Source organism: Engystomops pustulosus, chromosome 3, assembly GCF_040894005.1.
Source record: "Engystomops pustulosus chromosome 3, aEngPut4.maternal, whole genome shotgun sequence".
Taxonomy (NCBI): domain Eukaryota; kingdom Metazoa; phylum Chordata; class Amphibia; order Anura; family Leptodactylidae; genus Engystomops; species Engystomops pustulosus.
The window spans coordinates 36,438,719-36,454,805 of record NC_092413.1 but is presented as its reverse complement, the minus strand read 5'-3'; the positions used below and the strand labels follow the sequence as shown (position 1 = coordinate 36,454,805).

The 16,087-nt window shown below is 41.6% G+C and overlaps 1 protein-coding gene across 6 annotated transcripts in view; it reads right to left on the bottom strand.

Annotated features, from left to right (window-relative positions):
* The window catches only part of PAK5 (p21 (RAC1) activated kinase 5), a 105,303-nt gene that overhangs the window by 13,264 nt on the left and 75,952 nt on the right, over positions 1 to 16,087 (bottom strand). For all 6 annotated transcript variants that reach the window (XM_072140472.1, XM_072140473.1, XM_072140476.1 and 3 more), the window contains one exon: positions 10,327 to 11,106. In XM_072140472.1, the coding sequence (XP_071996573.1) occupies positions 10,327 to 11,106 (780 nt within the window). The remainder of the gene's footprint in view (positions 1 to 10,326; positions 11,107 to 16,087) is intronic.

Here is a 16,087-nt window from a genome sequence, read left to right as displayed (position 1 = left end):
TGTACCACTGTAAAGTTTGTTTGTTGAAAAGCAACCATTTAATGAATTTGAAATAACAGGGCTTTTTTTTACTAAGGGTCGCGGAACGTTGGATCGTTGGACTTTCCAGCGTTTTTGTATTTTGGAGCAGCTGCGCTGGCTTCCTTGCGACAAAAATCGGGGTGCGTGCTGCCGGACGATACGAGTGGGCGCGGGGGTTTCACTTTCAAATTGTGTCGCAAGTTCAAGCACTTACATGCACCAGGAAGAAGATGGTGAACTCCGGCAGCCCTTAGCGTGGAAGCGACACTTGCAGGATATTGGACGCACAAACTTAGTGAATCGCGGCACAGTGCATTATCTTTGGACAATGCACTTTTGGTGAACTCCACGGCACAGGTAAGTAAATGTGCCCTAATAAGTTTAAAATTCACCTCCATTAGTCTAATTAGTGAATGAATTAGCAGATTGAATCTGGTTTGCTTATCTCTGCTTAATATAAGACTATGGAAGAATGATATGTACCGTAAGTATGTTTTACTCCATGTATAAAAAATGAAATGTTCGTTCAGACCGATAAATTGGTTTAGTAGTTCCTGCTGTAGCTCTGCTCGACAAGCAAGTGACTTTCTTCTTTCATTTCCAAATCTCTGCTTGTTTACATTCGACATATAACTTTATATTTCTACCAATTTTCGTTGTTAATGTCTTAATAGATGAATCAGTCTGAGTACTGTATCTTCTAGAGCTGTGTAGCACCTGGTCCTGGACTACGGTCAAACTCCTCTTCCGCGGCTGTGCATGGCTCTGAAGTTGGCAGGTGTGATGATGTCATCACCTTGCGCCTGCTGGCAACAGAGCCTCGCGTGGAGGACTTCAAAAGAGAGGACTGCTCTGGGGAACGGGCAATGGTGAGCATCAGACTTATTTTTTCCGCAGATCTTGGCTATTGCATGCTGGAGGAAAGTGGGGATTATTAAGAGGGATAATAGTGGATAATATAATCGGGGGGGGGGGGGTGTCTTTTGCAGAGAAGGGGGCATTATAAGAAGGGTGCTGCTCTCAGATTAGGGGGTGTCTACACTTTGTTGCACATTAGGGGATTGGGCTTAGGGTGGGGCATCCATGGTCCATGAAGGAAATTGTTTGCCAGCAACAAAAGGTTTGCCAGGTCACAAAAAGGTTAGGGGACCACTGTTCTTTGAGCTGCAGTCTCATACATCTCATCAAGGAAGAACATGGGAACAGACTAATGAAGGTGCACATAGTGATCTAACAATAAAAAATAAAATCTGTGTGCCACTATAAATCAGAAACATACAGAGGCTTGGTAGGGCCCCCCGGGACCTCTAAGTCAGTCGTATTATGGCCATGTATATAACCCCTCAGGATGAAACCAATTCTGGCTTAGCACAACGCACAAAATATATTTCTATTTCTATAAAGGTTTGTGCCAAGTTTTACAAAAAGTCTCTGAGTGACTCTAATTGTGTCTTTTTTTCCCATTATGTCAAATATAGCGTCACCGCATCCAAGCCTATTTATCACTGCCCCTTCCCAATCAATGTGTATACAGGAACTAACTAAAACTGAGCGGAGATTTACAATAGAGGATCTTTCTATTCACAAATGTGTTTTCTTCCTCTCTTTCCTATGGGAAGCCTAATCTTGAGCCCATCTAAATTAACAGCATTGTACACTGGCAGTGATAAATTGCAGGAAGAGCGGGATCCAAATGTTCTGCAGAATCCCGCTCAAATGTGTAACATCGGGAGAATTATATTTATAGCGTGTACATTGTAAAAGTGGCTCGGGGGACTATTGTAATCTGACCATAAGGAGCCAGGCATGATATTGCTAAAAAGAATAGGGAACATGTCAGGAATTGGTGAGTCCCTGGTGCCCCTTGGCATCTGTGTAATGGTTCATTTAAAGGGGTTTTCCCACGAACACAAGTTAGGCCCTATCCGCAGGATCTCAATGATGAGACCCCCACAGATCACAAAAACGAGGGGTCCGAAGGAGTTCAACGTACCTCCATAGAACCCCTCGTCGCTTCGTCAGAGTAATGGAGCAGACGGCCGCACATGACCGTTCTGCTCCATTAATCTCCATGGAGCTGACGTGATCTATGGGGTTCTCATCACTGAGGACCCCACTGATCAACAAGTTAGGCACTATCCTGTGGATGGGGCCTAACTTGTGTTCATGGGAAAAATCCCTTTAAGCCCGGGGGCTTAAACTGCTGATTGTTTATAGGGCGGAACCCAGTGTTTTTAAGAGACAAAATGCTTGTATACAGGGTATCATGACAATTAATATGAAAATAATCCAGTTTTACAATATCCAAGTTTTTTGAATTTTTGAGGATTTGTGGCACTATATTTAACCCGGGATTGTGTCGCACGCAAGCGGATTGTGGCTGTTGGATGTTTTCTACAGAAAAAAATTGTGATTCCTAAAGGACATCTACCACCAGGATGAAGAATTTGCATACATTTTCAAATCTTTTTTTGTAAAAACCAGGGAATAGGAAGCTGAAATAAGAGCATATACTGCCAGAGGGGGGCACACAGCAGTATGTCAGTGTGCTTGGTTTATAATACTTCATCCTGGTGGTAGATGTCCTTTAATTAAAGCAGATGAGATAAAAGTAAACTATAATGTTGGGGCAGGGAGCTATCGGCTGACAGCACCCTTATTAAGCCCCCTTCAGCAAATGATGGCAACAGGGGAAATAAGGTGGTGTCATTGCCCCTACCCGCATCAAAGTCACGCATGGCAGCGGCAGGATGAATAGAGGACTGCAACATAAGGAAAGGTAAGCGGGGCATGAGTCGTGGGAGGCTAAAACAAAGGTGAGATAGCTTCCGAAAGCTAAAGCTGAAGAATGAAGGGCAGGAGTTATGGGCTACTTTTGGCATGTTATGTGTATAGGGAAGGAAATAGGTGCTAATAAATGGGGAAGCCTTTAGAAAAGCCTACACATTAGGCATTTTACTTTGTGCGGTGTCACTAAAAGTGGCATTATACTTTGTGGATAAACTAATGGGTGGGGTTAAGGTATTAAATATATTTTAATGGAGGTGAAACTATATGACCTGATATATAGCCTCAGGTAATGCCCCAGATGGCTCTGTACAAGTCTACATCTACCTCCCACACCTACCAACCAAATCCGTGAACTGTCCCCTTGTCCCAGGCTCCGCAGACACATACTTCATGACCATCTATCCTCCATTCGCTTTGCTCACTGGTTCCCGTGTGTGTTACATCTGATAAGGTCGTATATTCCAATATAATTTTTTTTTAATGCTTCCTCATCTCCGAATACAATCCTTCCAGTGTGTCTGTTACTTATCTAGGGTGAATGTGACACATGCGACTAATGTAATGCTTACAAATAATTATCCTATTGAGTTCATTTAATCAATCAATATCAGTAGCGGAGCAGGGAGGCGTCCGGGGTATTACACTGAGCAGCGCCATCACCTCCTGGTATTCCTGCCGGCTGTCAGACACAAGTCCCCTGATTCATGTTCGTTAAGCGAACATTAATCTGAATTTGGCAGAATAATCAAGGACCTAAGTGAACTGTGAAATTGAATTCTGCAGTGGAACATCATAGGACTGTTTTATGCTAAGGCTGCAAAAAAAAAAAAAAAAAAATTGCCGCAGAATCAATTTGTCACCGCGCTCCCTCCACAATACATGTTTGTAATGCTGCACCCGGTAGGAGGGGAATGACAAAATTAGAATTACATGAAACAAAGCCATTGCCACTAAAACACATGGCCCACGGAGGTTAAACCGCGTTCATCGTAGAGACCTCGGAGAGAAAAAATAGCATCAAATTTTATAGTACAAAAAAAAAAAAAATCCTCCCGATCTAAGGGTTGGATTGCTGAGCCAGCAGGGCAACTTACCAGAATGCACTGGGAATTTGGCTGCAAAATGGGGCAAATAGAGCGATCATAACTATTTTCATGCAAATCGCTGCTTAAAGCGGCAGCTGAGCAAAAATTAATGAAGCTCGTTGTATTTCACAGCTGAGCGGTAATTAGCATTGTGTGTGTGGGATATAAGTTAACCCCTCTGTGTGTGTATAGATATACAGGCAGTCCCCGGGTTACGTACAAGATAGGTTCTGGAGGTTTGTTCTTAAGTTGAATTTGTATGTAAGTCGAAACTGTATATTTTATCATTGTAACCCCATCCAAAAATTTTTTGGTCTCTGTGACAATTGGATATTAAAAATGTTGGTTTGTCATAAGAACCAGGATTAATAATAAAACTTAATTGCAGACACCTTTGATAACTGATACAGCTGTTTATTGTAGCCTGGGACTAAATTACAGTAAATTACCAACATCCAGAGGTCCGTTTGTAACTAGGGGTAGTCTGTAAGTCGGGTGTTCTTAAGTAGGGGACCGCCTGTATACGGTATATATATATACTGAAAACGCATGACACATTATATAGGATCAACTTTAACTGTTAAGTTAAGCCCTGCTTCCCCCATGTATAAAAAGAATGGAATTCTCTGGAATTCCAGGATCCTTCTATTTCTCCTCCGCAGTATTTAATTAGGTTCCCCAGGGAAGTGAACAGTAGGGAAGGTGGAGACTGCAGAAACCATTCCCGATCTGATCAGCCAAGCGGACTGCGCTCTGACATGAAATCCATCACTGTGCTCTGCTGAGATGCAATTGTGGGTCTTGTCTAAGAGCCGGGTCAACGATTCGTAGTACAAATGGATAACCGAGCGTGCTAATATCATTACTGGGCTGCCCGGAGAAATTTTTTTTTATTCTCATTTTCCTTATCCAAGACTGTGTACAAGGCGAAGTGTAGTAGAGATGTAAAATCTCACCCACAAAAATCAATCTTTCTTCTTATCTGTAACAATGCAATGAATAGTGGACAAAAAAAGCTTCAAGACCGACCATATAGTCCATTTTTTACGATTATTATTTATTTATGTTTTTATTCTTTGTTTTTATGGCTGCAGATATGTTGATCTTCTGTGGCTTTTGAACTGCTGATATGTGATTCAAGAGGAAAATCTGTGCTAGGACCGATCAAAGGTGTAGAGATGAGCGGACATATAGTTGTAATTCAGGTTCATCCGTGCAACCCGAACGTATTGCCGTAATATGACAAATTGATGCCCCTTGTTCCTAGCCACGGCTATGATTGGCCAGGGGGACACCAATTATGGCCATGGCTTGGAACAAGGGGTGTAAACTTGCCAGAACTGGCTGTTACGCCACAAATACATCTAAGTAGGGTGTCCGAACAGGAACTACGGGTCCACTCATCTCTAGCATTAACCCCTTAAAGGGGTTTTCACACACAAAACAAATTAGGCCCTATCCACATGATGAGACACAGTGATGAGATCCCCATTTATCACAAGAAGGGGACGACCGAGGTACTTCCGTCAGACCCCTCGTTGCTCACAAAGATAAGCAGAGCAGACAGCTCCATTCATCTGTATGGATTTGGCGAAGATTGCCGAGCGCCGCAATGGAGGGTCCGACGGAGGTACCTATATTCAATTTATAAATTAAAGGAGTTATCTGAGTTCCGGAATAACTTAGAGCTGGGGTGGGTTATTTAAAAATAATAAACGTGTACTTACCTCCTCCGGTGCTGCTGATGTCCTGCGCCGCGGTCCATCTGATCTGTGCCCTGGTTTGTTTCCAGGGGCGCACAGGGAGCTTCTGACACCATCTCACAGCGCTTACAATGCTGAAAGATAGAATGGATGGGAGGAGCCGGCCACATCGCCGGCCAGAACTTCCCTGTGTGCGGATTCTGTGCCCCTGTAAACAAACAGGATCAGGACGGATCAGACGGACCGTGGCGCGGGACATTAGCGGAGCTTATTCTTTATACTAGGGAGTTGAAAACGGGATGTGAACCCTGCCATAGACGGCTCAAAAAATGTGGTTTCATAGAGGTATCAATGTCTGGAATAGATTTGTAACTTTAGTAAAATGTAGCAAAAAGGTTGCAAAACAAGGTGCAAATAGATTCTGCGCTGTTGGGGGAATTGAGTGCATTTGCATCTAAATCTGCAGCTTTTCAAAAACTCTTCAACATCCGCATTCACATGATAGAGATTTTCTAAATTAACATAGGATGTATAAAGAGCAGCATAGATTTTCATGATAAGGACATAGTTTTGCGCTATTAAAAATCACTGGTTCTACCATCACCATAGACAATGGGCATCTTCTACACCTAGAGGAGATGTGGTTTTACCATTTCCATAGACAGGGGGCATCCTCTACACATAAAGGAGAGGTGGTTCTACCATCACAATAGACAATGGGCATCTTCTACACCTGCAGGAGATGCAGTTTTACAATCGCCATAGACCGGGGGTATCCTCTACGGCTTGAGGAGAGGCGGTTCTACCATTGATCTAGAAGGGGGCACCCTCTACGGCTTGAGGAGAGGTGCTTCTATCATCACCATAGACAGGGGGAATCTTCTAAGGGTAGAGGCGAGGAGCTTCTACCATCGGCATAGACATGGGGCATCCTGTACACCTAGTAGAGAGGCTTCTCTACCATCGCCATAGACAGGGGACATCCTCTACGGCTTGAGTAGAGGCGGTTCTATCATCGCTATAGACGGGGCTTCTTCTACAGCTAGAGAATAGGTGGTTCTACTATTGCTATAGACAGAGGGCATCCTCTACGGCTTGAGGAGGGGTGGTTCTAAAAAGTCAGAAATTTGCCAGTACTGAGACCTTAATCTGTGATTCTATCAACATCAGTAGCAACACTGATAGCAACATAGTTTCTATGCAGGCGGATGGGTTGCTGCATACAAAAACCTACAAACAACTGAATTTTAATGTTCTGCAAAATATGAGAACAGCTTGAGATGTTCTGTTGCAGAATATCTTTCACGCTTCGCTGATTTTTTTCTTCAGGTCGGCGAAAATTACAAATGCTTTGCTATTATGTTGTCTCTGATGTCTCAAAGATAATGCTTCATTCTCTCCAGCATTATGTTTTTTTTTCGCCAAACTATTTTGATTATTCTGTTGTATTTTCTTAGAGCAACAACTAGATCTGGATGAATGAAGTAAAAGTATGCTGATGCAATTAATAGAAATACTGCAGAATGTTGAGATCTTGAAGGGGATGCAACCAGTTTCATTGTTATCCTCTACGATCGGTGGAGGTCGTTCATGTAAACCACCAAAGAATAATCTTCCCTGATCTTGAGTACAAGGTTCACCTCTCACCAGTTGAAGGAGCGCCAGGTTGAGAATTCACTTCATTCAATACAAATAGGGCTATATACTTGGGCAACAGCACTGGGGGCATGGACTGGCTGGCTATATACTGGGGGACTGGTTGGCTATACACTGAGGGCATGGGCTCGTTGGCTATATACTAAGGGCTGGCTATATACTGGGGGGCATGGGGTTGCTGACTATATACTGGGGAGCAGGGGGCTGGCATGCTATATACTGGCACTGGCTGGCTATATACGGGGAGGCAAAGGCCGGATGGCTATATATTGGGGGGCATGGACTGGCTGACTATATACTGGGGGCAGGCTGGCTGGCTATATAGGTTTCCAACCCAGATCTTTAAAATGTTGCCTACATGCAGTTGCCATAAAAGGGAGTGTGAGCTTACTGCACACAATGAATAGTAATTCAGTATGCAGTAAGCTCCTTTGCTCCATCTAGTGGTGGCAACAGGTTATCTTTCAAATGAATGTCTATATAGGAGATTCGTAGCTTTGCATTAGAATTTGGATTGTTATCTACATATATTAGGAAATTGGGCTTAAAAATGGCATAGTTATAAAAATGCAGCCCCCTAAATGTGGCAGGTGCTCGCCATCCTCCGATACTCATTACATGTGATATAACAATTTCTGGTATGGACTCTGAGCCTAAAAAGCAGTCCTCCATTCTGGAAGATATATGGGGACCTTTATGTCAATATGGTATAATAGAATATACACGCATAACAACTTTTAATAATGTATTTTCTATAGGCAAAAACTTTTGATTTTTAGACAAACCCAAACTTAAAAAATTCTCAAAGTAGAGAAATTCAAGAGTTCTTAGCTTTTCTATATAAGCTCTTTACGGAACTTGGTCAGAGATCTGGATTATACATGAAAATTCATGAGTCTTAATTTGAGCCATTCACTATATTATACGGATGGAGCGCTCGACATGAAATATATATAGAAGTCAGTCATTAAGATTTAAGTCGAACAGATTTACTTTGAACTAAGTCTTTGAGGCTAGAGGAACAGCTCTTGACATCTCCGTAAGATCAGCTCCTGATTTTAGCGGGGAATTATTACTCATGACTTGAGCTGACTCAAAGCAACATGTGGGTGACGCCAACCTACCGATGGCTAATTTCCATCACAGAAACCTCATTAAAGTTCAATAATGAAACTGTCACTTTACATTATCATTCATATAGCAGGTTCAATATAGAGCGTCCTTCTTTACTTACTGCCTGTGATACATTTTATGGATGTAATAATGTAAATAGTTAGATAGGATCCAACGCTGCTCCTTGAATTAAGGCAATAATAGTCCAAATATTCCTCGATAAGATCCGATAAGTCCATATGGAAAAACATAAGGTGACTCCAGGCACATTTCCATCAGTATCTACTCATTGTCCTATTCATTGTCCTCTGTGTACTCTACTCGTCCTCCAGATGAACTATGACATCACCGCAGTCACTAATTAGGACTGAGCTGCTAATTATCTCCAATCTTCCCAGATCACCTGTCTCTTGGAGGGTCCACAAGGACTTTCAGGATCATAAAATTCTGTATTCTGTGGGCTTTTAACCCTCTAAGGATGCAGCTGACTTGTTTTTTATGAGAAAGGTTGTATTTTTTGATTGCCTCGTTTTGACTATAATTTATTAACTACGTTATCATATGGTTTGGCCAGGTTTTATTAGTGCATGTTTATATTATTTATATATTTTTTTATGTTAAGTGAGGACCTGTGAAGTAACATGGCAAAACTGGAACCCTTGCTCAATCCCTTTGCCATAGAAACACATTGGTTTCCCCGTTACATGTAAACAACCACTTAGATTCTGTGGTCGAGTCTGACCGTGTATACATACCCCGGATCGAAGCAATCTCCATGGTGCCGCAGCGTTAAATGGTGCAGAAGATTCAGGGGGAGATTTATCACTGCTACTGCTACAGGTTTTTGGCATTGAAGCAGTTAAATAATCCTGAATACTTGCGATGTGGAAGAATTTGCAATTAAAATAGCGAATTGGCCACCTCCACGCCATGTAGAGGGGCATGGCGGCAGGAGGAGGGGGTGGGTACTGGGTGTTCTATTTGGAACTGCCGTTGTTTTGCTTGCCGGCCATGGCATTAAACCAGATACGGCCTAAGCCTCTTGATATATCTAGTATGACAAAGAGGGGTGTGGCCACTATATTACGCTGGCATAGGCGTGCTTATGTATGATAAATCACCCTCAAAGATTTTTAGTGTCTACTAGCTGGTTGTTGGTTGATTTTATTAAAGGTAAATGTTCCTTTCTGAAGATAATTTCCAATAAATAAAGCCATCTTGTCCTTGGATACGACCACCGATGCTGGAGTGATTGCACAAAGAAACAAATTTTTTTTCATATATGTCTGGGAGTTACTGCATATCCCACAGCCGTCCTGTGGTAATGATCCAGGTGGTTGGGTGCCTCAATAGCGCATGTGTGGCCAATGTTTCCAGGGTGCGGGGGTGGTAGTGTCCAAGGACAGCTATCTAGTTTCCAAGGGAGCATATGGCTACATTTATGGGAAATTATCTTCATGCAGATACATTTTCTTAAATAACATGCAATTGAAGAAATGTATATATATGGCAGATGAATTAAATTTGAATACCCACATGGGAATGCCCTTTAAGGTCAAACTGGGTTGATCTCAGGGACCGGGTACATAGCGTATAACAAGAAAATCAAAGAGGAGTGCAAATCTAAATAGATTCTATTGGGTTTCAACCATCAAAACACCCAGATTTCTAATGAAAGTGAAGTGACAGTAGGTGCCATCAGTTTAAGGCGCTAATAACAATGTGTTGTGAATAAAAATAAGGAATGATTATAGTCTTTTCAGATTACTTAACATATATCTCACAACTTGATATATCCAGCATGATCCTTTCAGTAAAAACAAAGACACGTATAATTATTCCAAAATGTTAACGTGAACAACTATTTCTATAGAACATTCTTGTCCTATATAAACCAATAATTAACAATAACAATTATGTGAGAATCATCTATATATTCTATAAGTAGAGCGGATTACCTTTGGAATGCATGCCGCAGTTTCAGACAAACGGGGGTAAGTGTATGAAGCGAACGAGTGCCCTTGCTGGTTTGTTTTTAGTGCACCGTATGGTATGACCGGTTCTTGAAGGCCAGATCCTGATCTTGACCGTTGTCGTATGGCTGGTTGAGGACTCGTCTGGGTTACATATGATGACTTGGGCCTTTTATCATAATCATCCTTAGAAATCCCATCTCCCCATTCACTATATTCTAGTCTTTCTTTTGAGCCCTCGCTTAACATGACGGTCCCTGTAATAGAAGGCGGGAAGTAGTCCCTGTAGTCCTGAAGAGATGCACCAGTGACCCTGTGGTAGTCCCATGACGTTCCACACTGATCAACAGATTTACTTTTTGCTTCCAGGTGTGGGTGGTATTCTGAGGGATAACTTAAGATGTCAGCCTTCACATTTTTCACTTCAGGAAAATACGCATCATAAGACCTCATTTTAACCGGATGCCCATTATGTCTGGTTGGCTTGTTGGCCCTGTAGTAGCCTTCATCTTCTGCACTTAGGCTCCTTTCCTTGTATCGTTCGGCGACACTGCTCCTGGGGATTTCGGTTTCGCTGTAGTGGGAGAAGGTGAAGAAACCATTTTCTTCAGGATAACTCTTAGAATGGTTGGAATATCCTTGGCGTGGGGTAGGTGGACTTTCTTTTCTAAGGGAATTGGAGCGCGTTACGGAAATATTGTCAAAATCTTCTAGCAAGCCATTGATGGATGCGTCGTGTGGAGGTTTACTGCCTCTTACAATAGTCTAATGGAAAAGAGAGAAAGAAAATGTGGTTATTTCTTAAACTTTTCACTCTTGCAGGGACTGCATCAAGTTTAACATTTATTCCACAGGTAAGGGGATAAAAATAAGATCTCTCGACAGGAAGGAGCCAAATGCTCAGACGCCGTGTTCTGAAGATCAGGGGACCACAAGTCCCTTTAACGTGTTTCATACCAGTAAGATATCCAGTTTTTGGAAGTACCACAGAAGTCAATTAAATGCAGGACGCAATTTTGGCCTGCACTCCATTGACGTGTACGGGATTGGTTTCCAGGTCAGCCAAAACCTGGGAGTCCCACTGGTATGGGATGAGTCAAGGAACTTCAATTCCTCTGTTCTGTAGATTGACAGTAACCTTAATACTACACCTTTAAAGGAAACCTGTCATTTAAACTAGCAAATGCTAACTAAACACATCTTTGAAATCTGCAATTATACGGCAGTACAACTATCCCTATATTGTTCCTCCCTATGCCTGTAAAGTTATACAGTCTTACTATCTATGAAAATTGTCCCATGTGAGTTTGATCCTCATCTTTCATTTTAGCTGAATCTGACATTCATGTTCTTTCAGCTTGGCCACGCCTCCAGCTCATTCACCCCTCCCATGCTGAAAAGAATTTTTGAAGGAGGGGTGAATAAGAGAGCTGATTTCCCTCCAGTGATCACCAGTGTCTCTCTCAACCCTCTAACTCAACCCTCCCCTAGGAATTCTTTTCAGCGAATCACACACAACCAACATCGTTCTCATTCCTGAGAAAGGGGTAAATGAGATAGCAGAGCCGAGTCAATGCTGAAGAAAAAGCACAACCTTTGTCAATCAGGAAGCTGGAGTAGTGGCTAAGCTAGAAGAACATGAATATGCATACAGTAGATGGTGAGTCAACTTTACAAATAGACTGTGGCTCTTTACAGGCATAGGGAGGAACAATATAGGGATAGTTGTACTGCTGTATAATAGCTATAGCTAAAAACGACATTATGTTTTAGTTAGTGTGGGTTAGTTTAACTGACTGGTTCCCTTTAAGTTCAAGGAAAGAAGTAACATCCACTTGTAGATGTAGTCCTAAATGTGGAAATGAGATGAGAAGATTGATTCATAGTTTTATGAGAAAAACATGCTTGGCTTCACCTGCTCTATAACATGCTATGAGCAGATAGAACACTATCAACTGTATAATCTGCTCAGCTCCTCCTGCTCTAGAAGTAGCTGAATGTAAATAAACTTCCTTTACATAAAGAATAACAAAATTTTCATTCTGTTCCTATAAATCACCAAACCTTGCATACTTAAAGCTCTCATTACATAAAAAGAGGGAAGTTAAATTAATGTAAATATTGACATCCAAAGTTGTCTATGAGAAACCATAAGATAAGGCCCAGATCAAACTTGTGTTGAGGGCCACTGTTACAGTCTTTCCATTTTAGGAGGGAGAAATAAAAACTTTCAGGTCTTTTGTTTTTATGCATTGTGAACCAAACATACCTTGAGAATGCTGTAGTGACACAAATGCAGAAACATATCTTGTTTAATCCCTGGTTTGGTTCTGCTCAAAAAAAAATTAGACTACATAAACACATTTCACTCAGAGCTTCTCGAACTGTCCAGAAAGGACTAATCAACCTGAGCTGGATGACTCATAAACAGCAGCTGGGGGATGGTGCAGCCATTGATTACTTCTTCCTGTTAGGGGACAACACAGTGGTGAAGTATTCTCGGCTTATGCAGGGCCGGACAAGGCTGTAGCAGTGCATAACTAGGGTGAGGAGAAGCTCTGAGCCAGTAAAAGGAGCGGCAGATCCTAAAATCATAATTTTATAATTGTATTTTCAGCAAAACCACTCAAACAAGATATATTTATGCAACAGTGTAGCTACAGCAAAGCATGTTTGGTTCATAATGCATAAAAGCAAATGGTAGATTTCTTTGGTTAACTTTTTAAGGATCTGTCATTAGATTTAACGATAGAGCTTGCATACATTATTTATATCTGATGAGGCTGGTGTAATTACACTATATGAATGACTAGAAAGTAAACTGTTTGTGAGTCTAGTGTATTCCTTGATCTTCACCCACCAAGACTACATGGCAATCTCCTTTTAGTGTTGTTCTTTGTAAGCAGTCAGAAATTACAACAATATCATGGAAGTTGGGTATTGTACTGGTAGTCTGGATGGGCTGAAATTAGGTTAGCTTGAGAATATTCTAGACTAGTGAACTTTTTCAGTCTTCTGTTGGATTTTATTTCAAAAACTTTCAAAAATGATTTAACATCCATTCTGACATTATTTTCAAAACAAGTACCATACAAGTGCAACATGTGCTTCATCGTGTCTAAGATATCTATTTTTATTATCTGTATATATATATATATATATATATATATATATATGTATAGTTTTTTTTTTACTAAATCACAGAATTTATAAATAGTAAAACTATAGTAGTTTGACAAACACAAAGCTGAAATACAAACCTTATAAATACATATAGTACTAATGTAATATGGTGGGCAGATTTTTTGGGGGCTTTTTTATGCAGGCGGAAATATATAGAACTGAAGGAGAATGCTATGCATTTCTTCCTATGTAACACATTATAGATAAGCCAGAATATTTCTACTGTATCTCAATATTTGATTGAATGGGTTTTCCAGGTAAAATCTATGACCAACTATAGTCACAGTTCCTCTTCTGGTGCTCCGGTTCAATGTGGTACCAGTTAGTACAGGCACAGTCAGAGGCTGTAGTGGGCATGCTCTGTTGAAGGCACATTAACCTATGTTAACAAATAGAGACTGGCAGCACCATGCTGGACCAGAGCTCCAGAGAAAGTATAGTTTCTTTGTTATTCTTTTAGAAACTGTTTGACCTAATAAAAAAAAAATCCCAAATAACCCCTTAAATTACATGTCCTACACTGAATTAATTTTTTTCTTATATTCTTCTTATTCTTAAAATAAAATAAATTAATAAATACTGAGTAGGCCATGTTCTTCTATATGGATACATTTGGATCAAGGATCCTACATTGATCACCACTAACATACTGGGGCACATTTACTAAGGGTCCGCACACCGCATTTCCGTTGGGTTTTCCCGACTGGTTCCGATTTGCGACGCATTTAACAGGGTTGTTTGGCGCACGCGCCGACTTTCACGTGACACAAACTGGGAGGGGGGAGGGATGGGCGGGTCGTCGGACAACCCGACTGATTCGGACGAAGCGTGGGATTTAAAATTCAAAGAAATGCACTTACACTGGGAAGAAGAAGGTGAACTCCAGCGGACCGGAGCGGGGAAGCGACACATGCAGGATCTCGGGCGCACCATCTTAGTGAATTGCACCGGACTTCATCATCTTCGGACAATGCACCTCGGGGACCGGGTAAGTAAATGTGCCCCACTGTGTGCATTTTCTATTGCCCTATGTGTCAACCCCTTTAATTGCCAGATAGGTAATTGATACATGTTGCTTCTTTTTCCCGGAAAACCTCTTTAAAGAGAACCTGTCACTAGATTTTATGCTATTAAACTACCAGGCCCCTCAAGTAAAACATGAAATGTCCTTTCTAGAATTTCCTCTTTAATGTGAAATCTTGCCCATTTATCCATAAAAATCTCCTCCAAAGTCATATGAAAATGTGCTGAGAAGAGTAATATTTGCCTGAGATGAGTCATGTTTAGAGGATGCAGATGGATCATTACTTCATTATCATATTAAAGGGGTTATCCAAGTTTTAAAAATTACTGAGGGCCTGATTGGGGTGGGCGTGTTAAACATAATAAATATCTACTTACCTCGTCCGATGCTGCCGATGTCCCGCGCCGCGGTCACTTCGATCCGTGCCCCGGTTTGTTTACGGGTGCACAGAAGCCGCACACAGGGAGCTTCTGGTCCGCGATGTGGCTGGCTCCTCCCAGCCGTCCCTATCTCTCAGCATTGTAAGCGCTGGGAGATGGTGTCGGATGGGAGCTTCCGGCCGGCAGGACGCTCCCTGGGTGCTCCTGTATACAAACCGGCGCACAGAGGACACGAACCGCATTGCAGGACATCGGCAGCGCCGGACGAGTTAAGTAGATGTTTATTATGTTTAACTAGCCCACCCCAGTCCGGCCCTCAGTAAATTTTAAAAACCGGTAACCCCTTTAAAGATATGCATCTCATCTTTAACATCGAGGCTTGTGGTTCTGTGAGCTACAGAACCGGAGATATGGACAGCTAAAGGCATAGAACAGAATTTTTATCTGCAGCTCACCAATAGTAGACCAATTCTCTGATATGATTCCAATAATTTCTGCAAAAAGGTAGTAATAAAACATATGTAATTACACTACAACAGAATTATTCCTCAATACTTTATAGTTAGCCTGACTTCTACATAAAATGATATGCGTTTGCTTTTTACTCTACTGCTTCCCGTCCTCGGCCCAGAATGGTTTCCAGCGGCCATGACAGTAGCCATATTTCATGGTGTGCCTGTGCCGGTCTGTCCTCTAGTGATAAGCTATAATGGATCTAGCTGTGGAAACAGCTGTCTGCTCCTACTCCTGCACAGAAGATGAAAAACGGCTTCACTTCCCACACACTGAATTAGCTCTGACAGTAATGAAGTAGGTAATTAACAGCTCGCCCTTAGAAGCCCTTCCATGTAATGTTTTCTCAGATCACAACTACATACACTTTACAGGTTAAAGAAAAACAGCTGTTATCTCTTGTCATTTTATCGCTTACATTTGGTGACTTGCAAATATCTTTTCTTGTAAAAAATGAAAAACTCCAGACCTGTGGTTAGCAGTGATATAATATAGAAGGGGCTGTGTATGTTATGCAGTGAGCATCGCTATGTTCATACCACTGTTGTGGGCACACCTGTTGAAAATTCTGGCCAAATTTGGTAACAAATTTGGACTTTATGTCCATGGCCCCCTTTCTGATGGGTGGGGGCAGGTAAGATTTTTT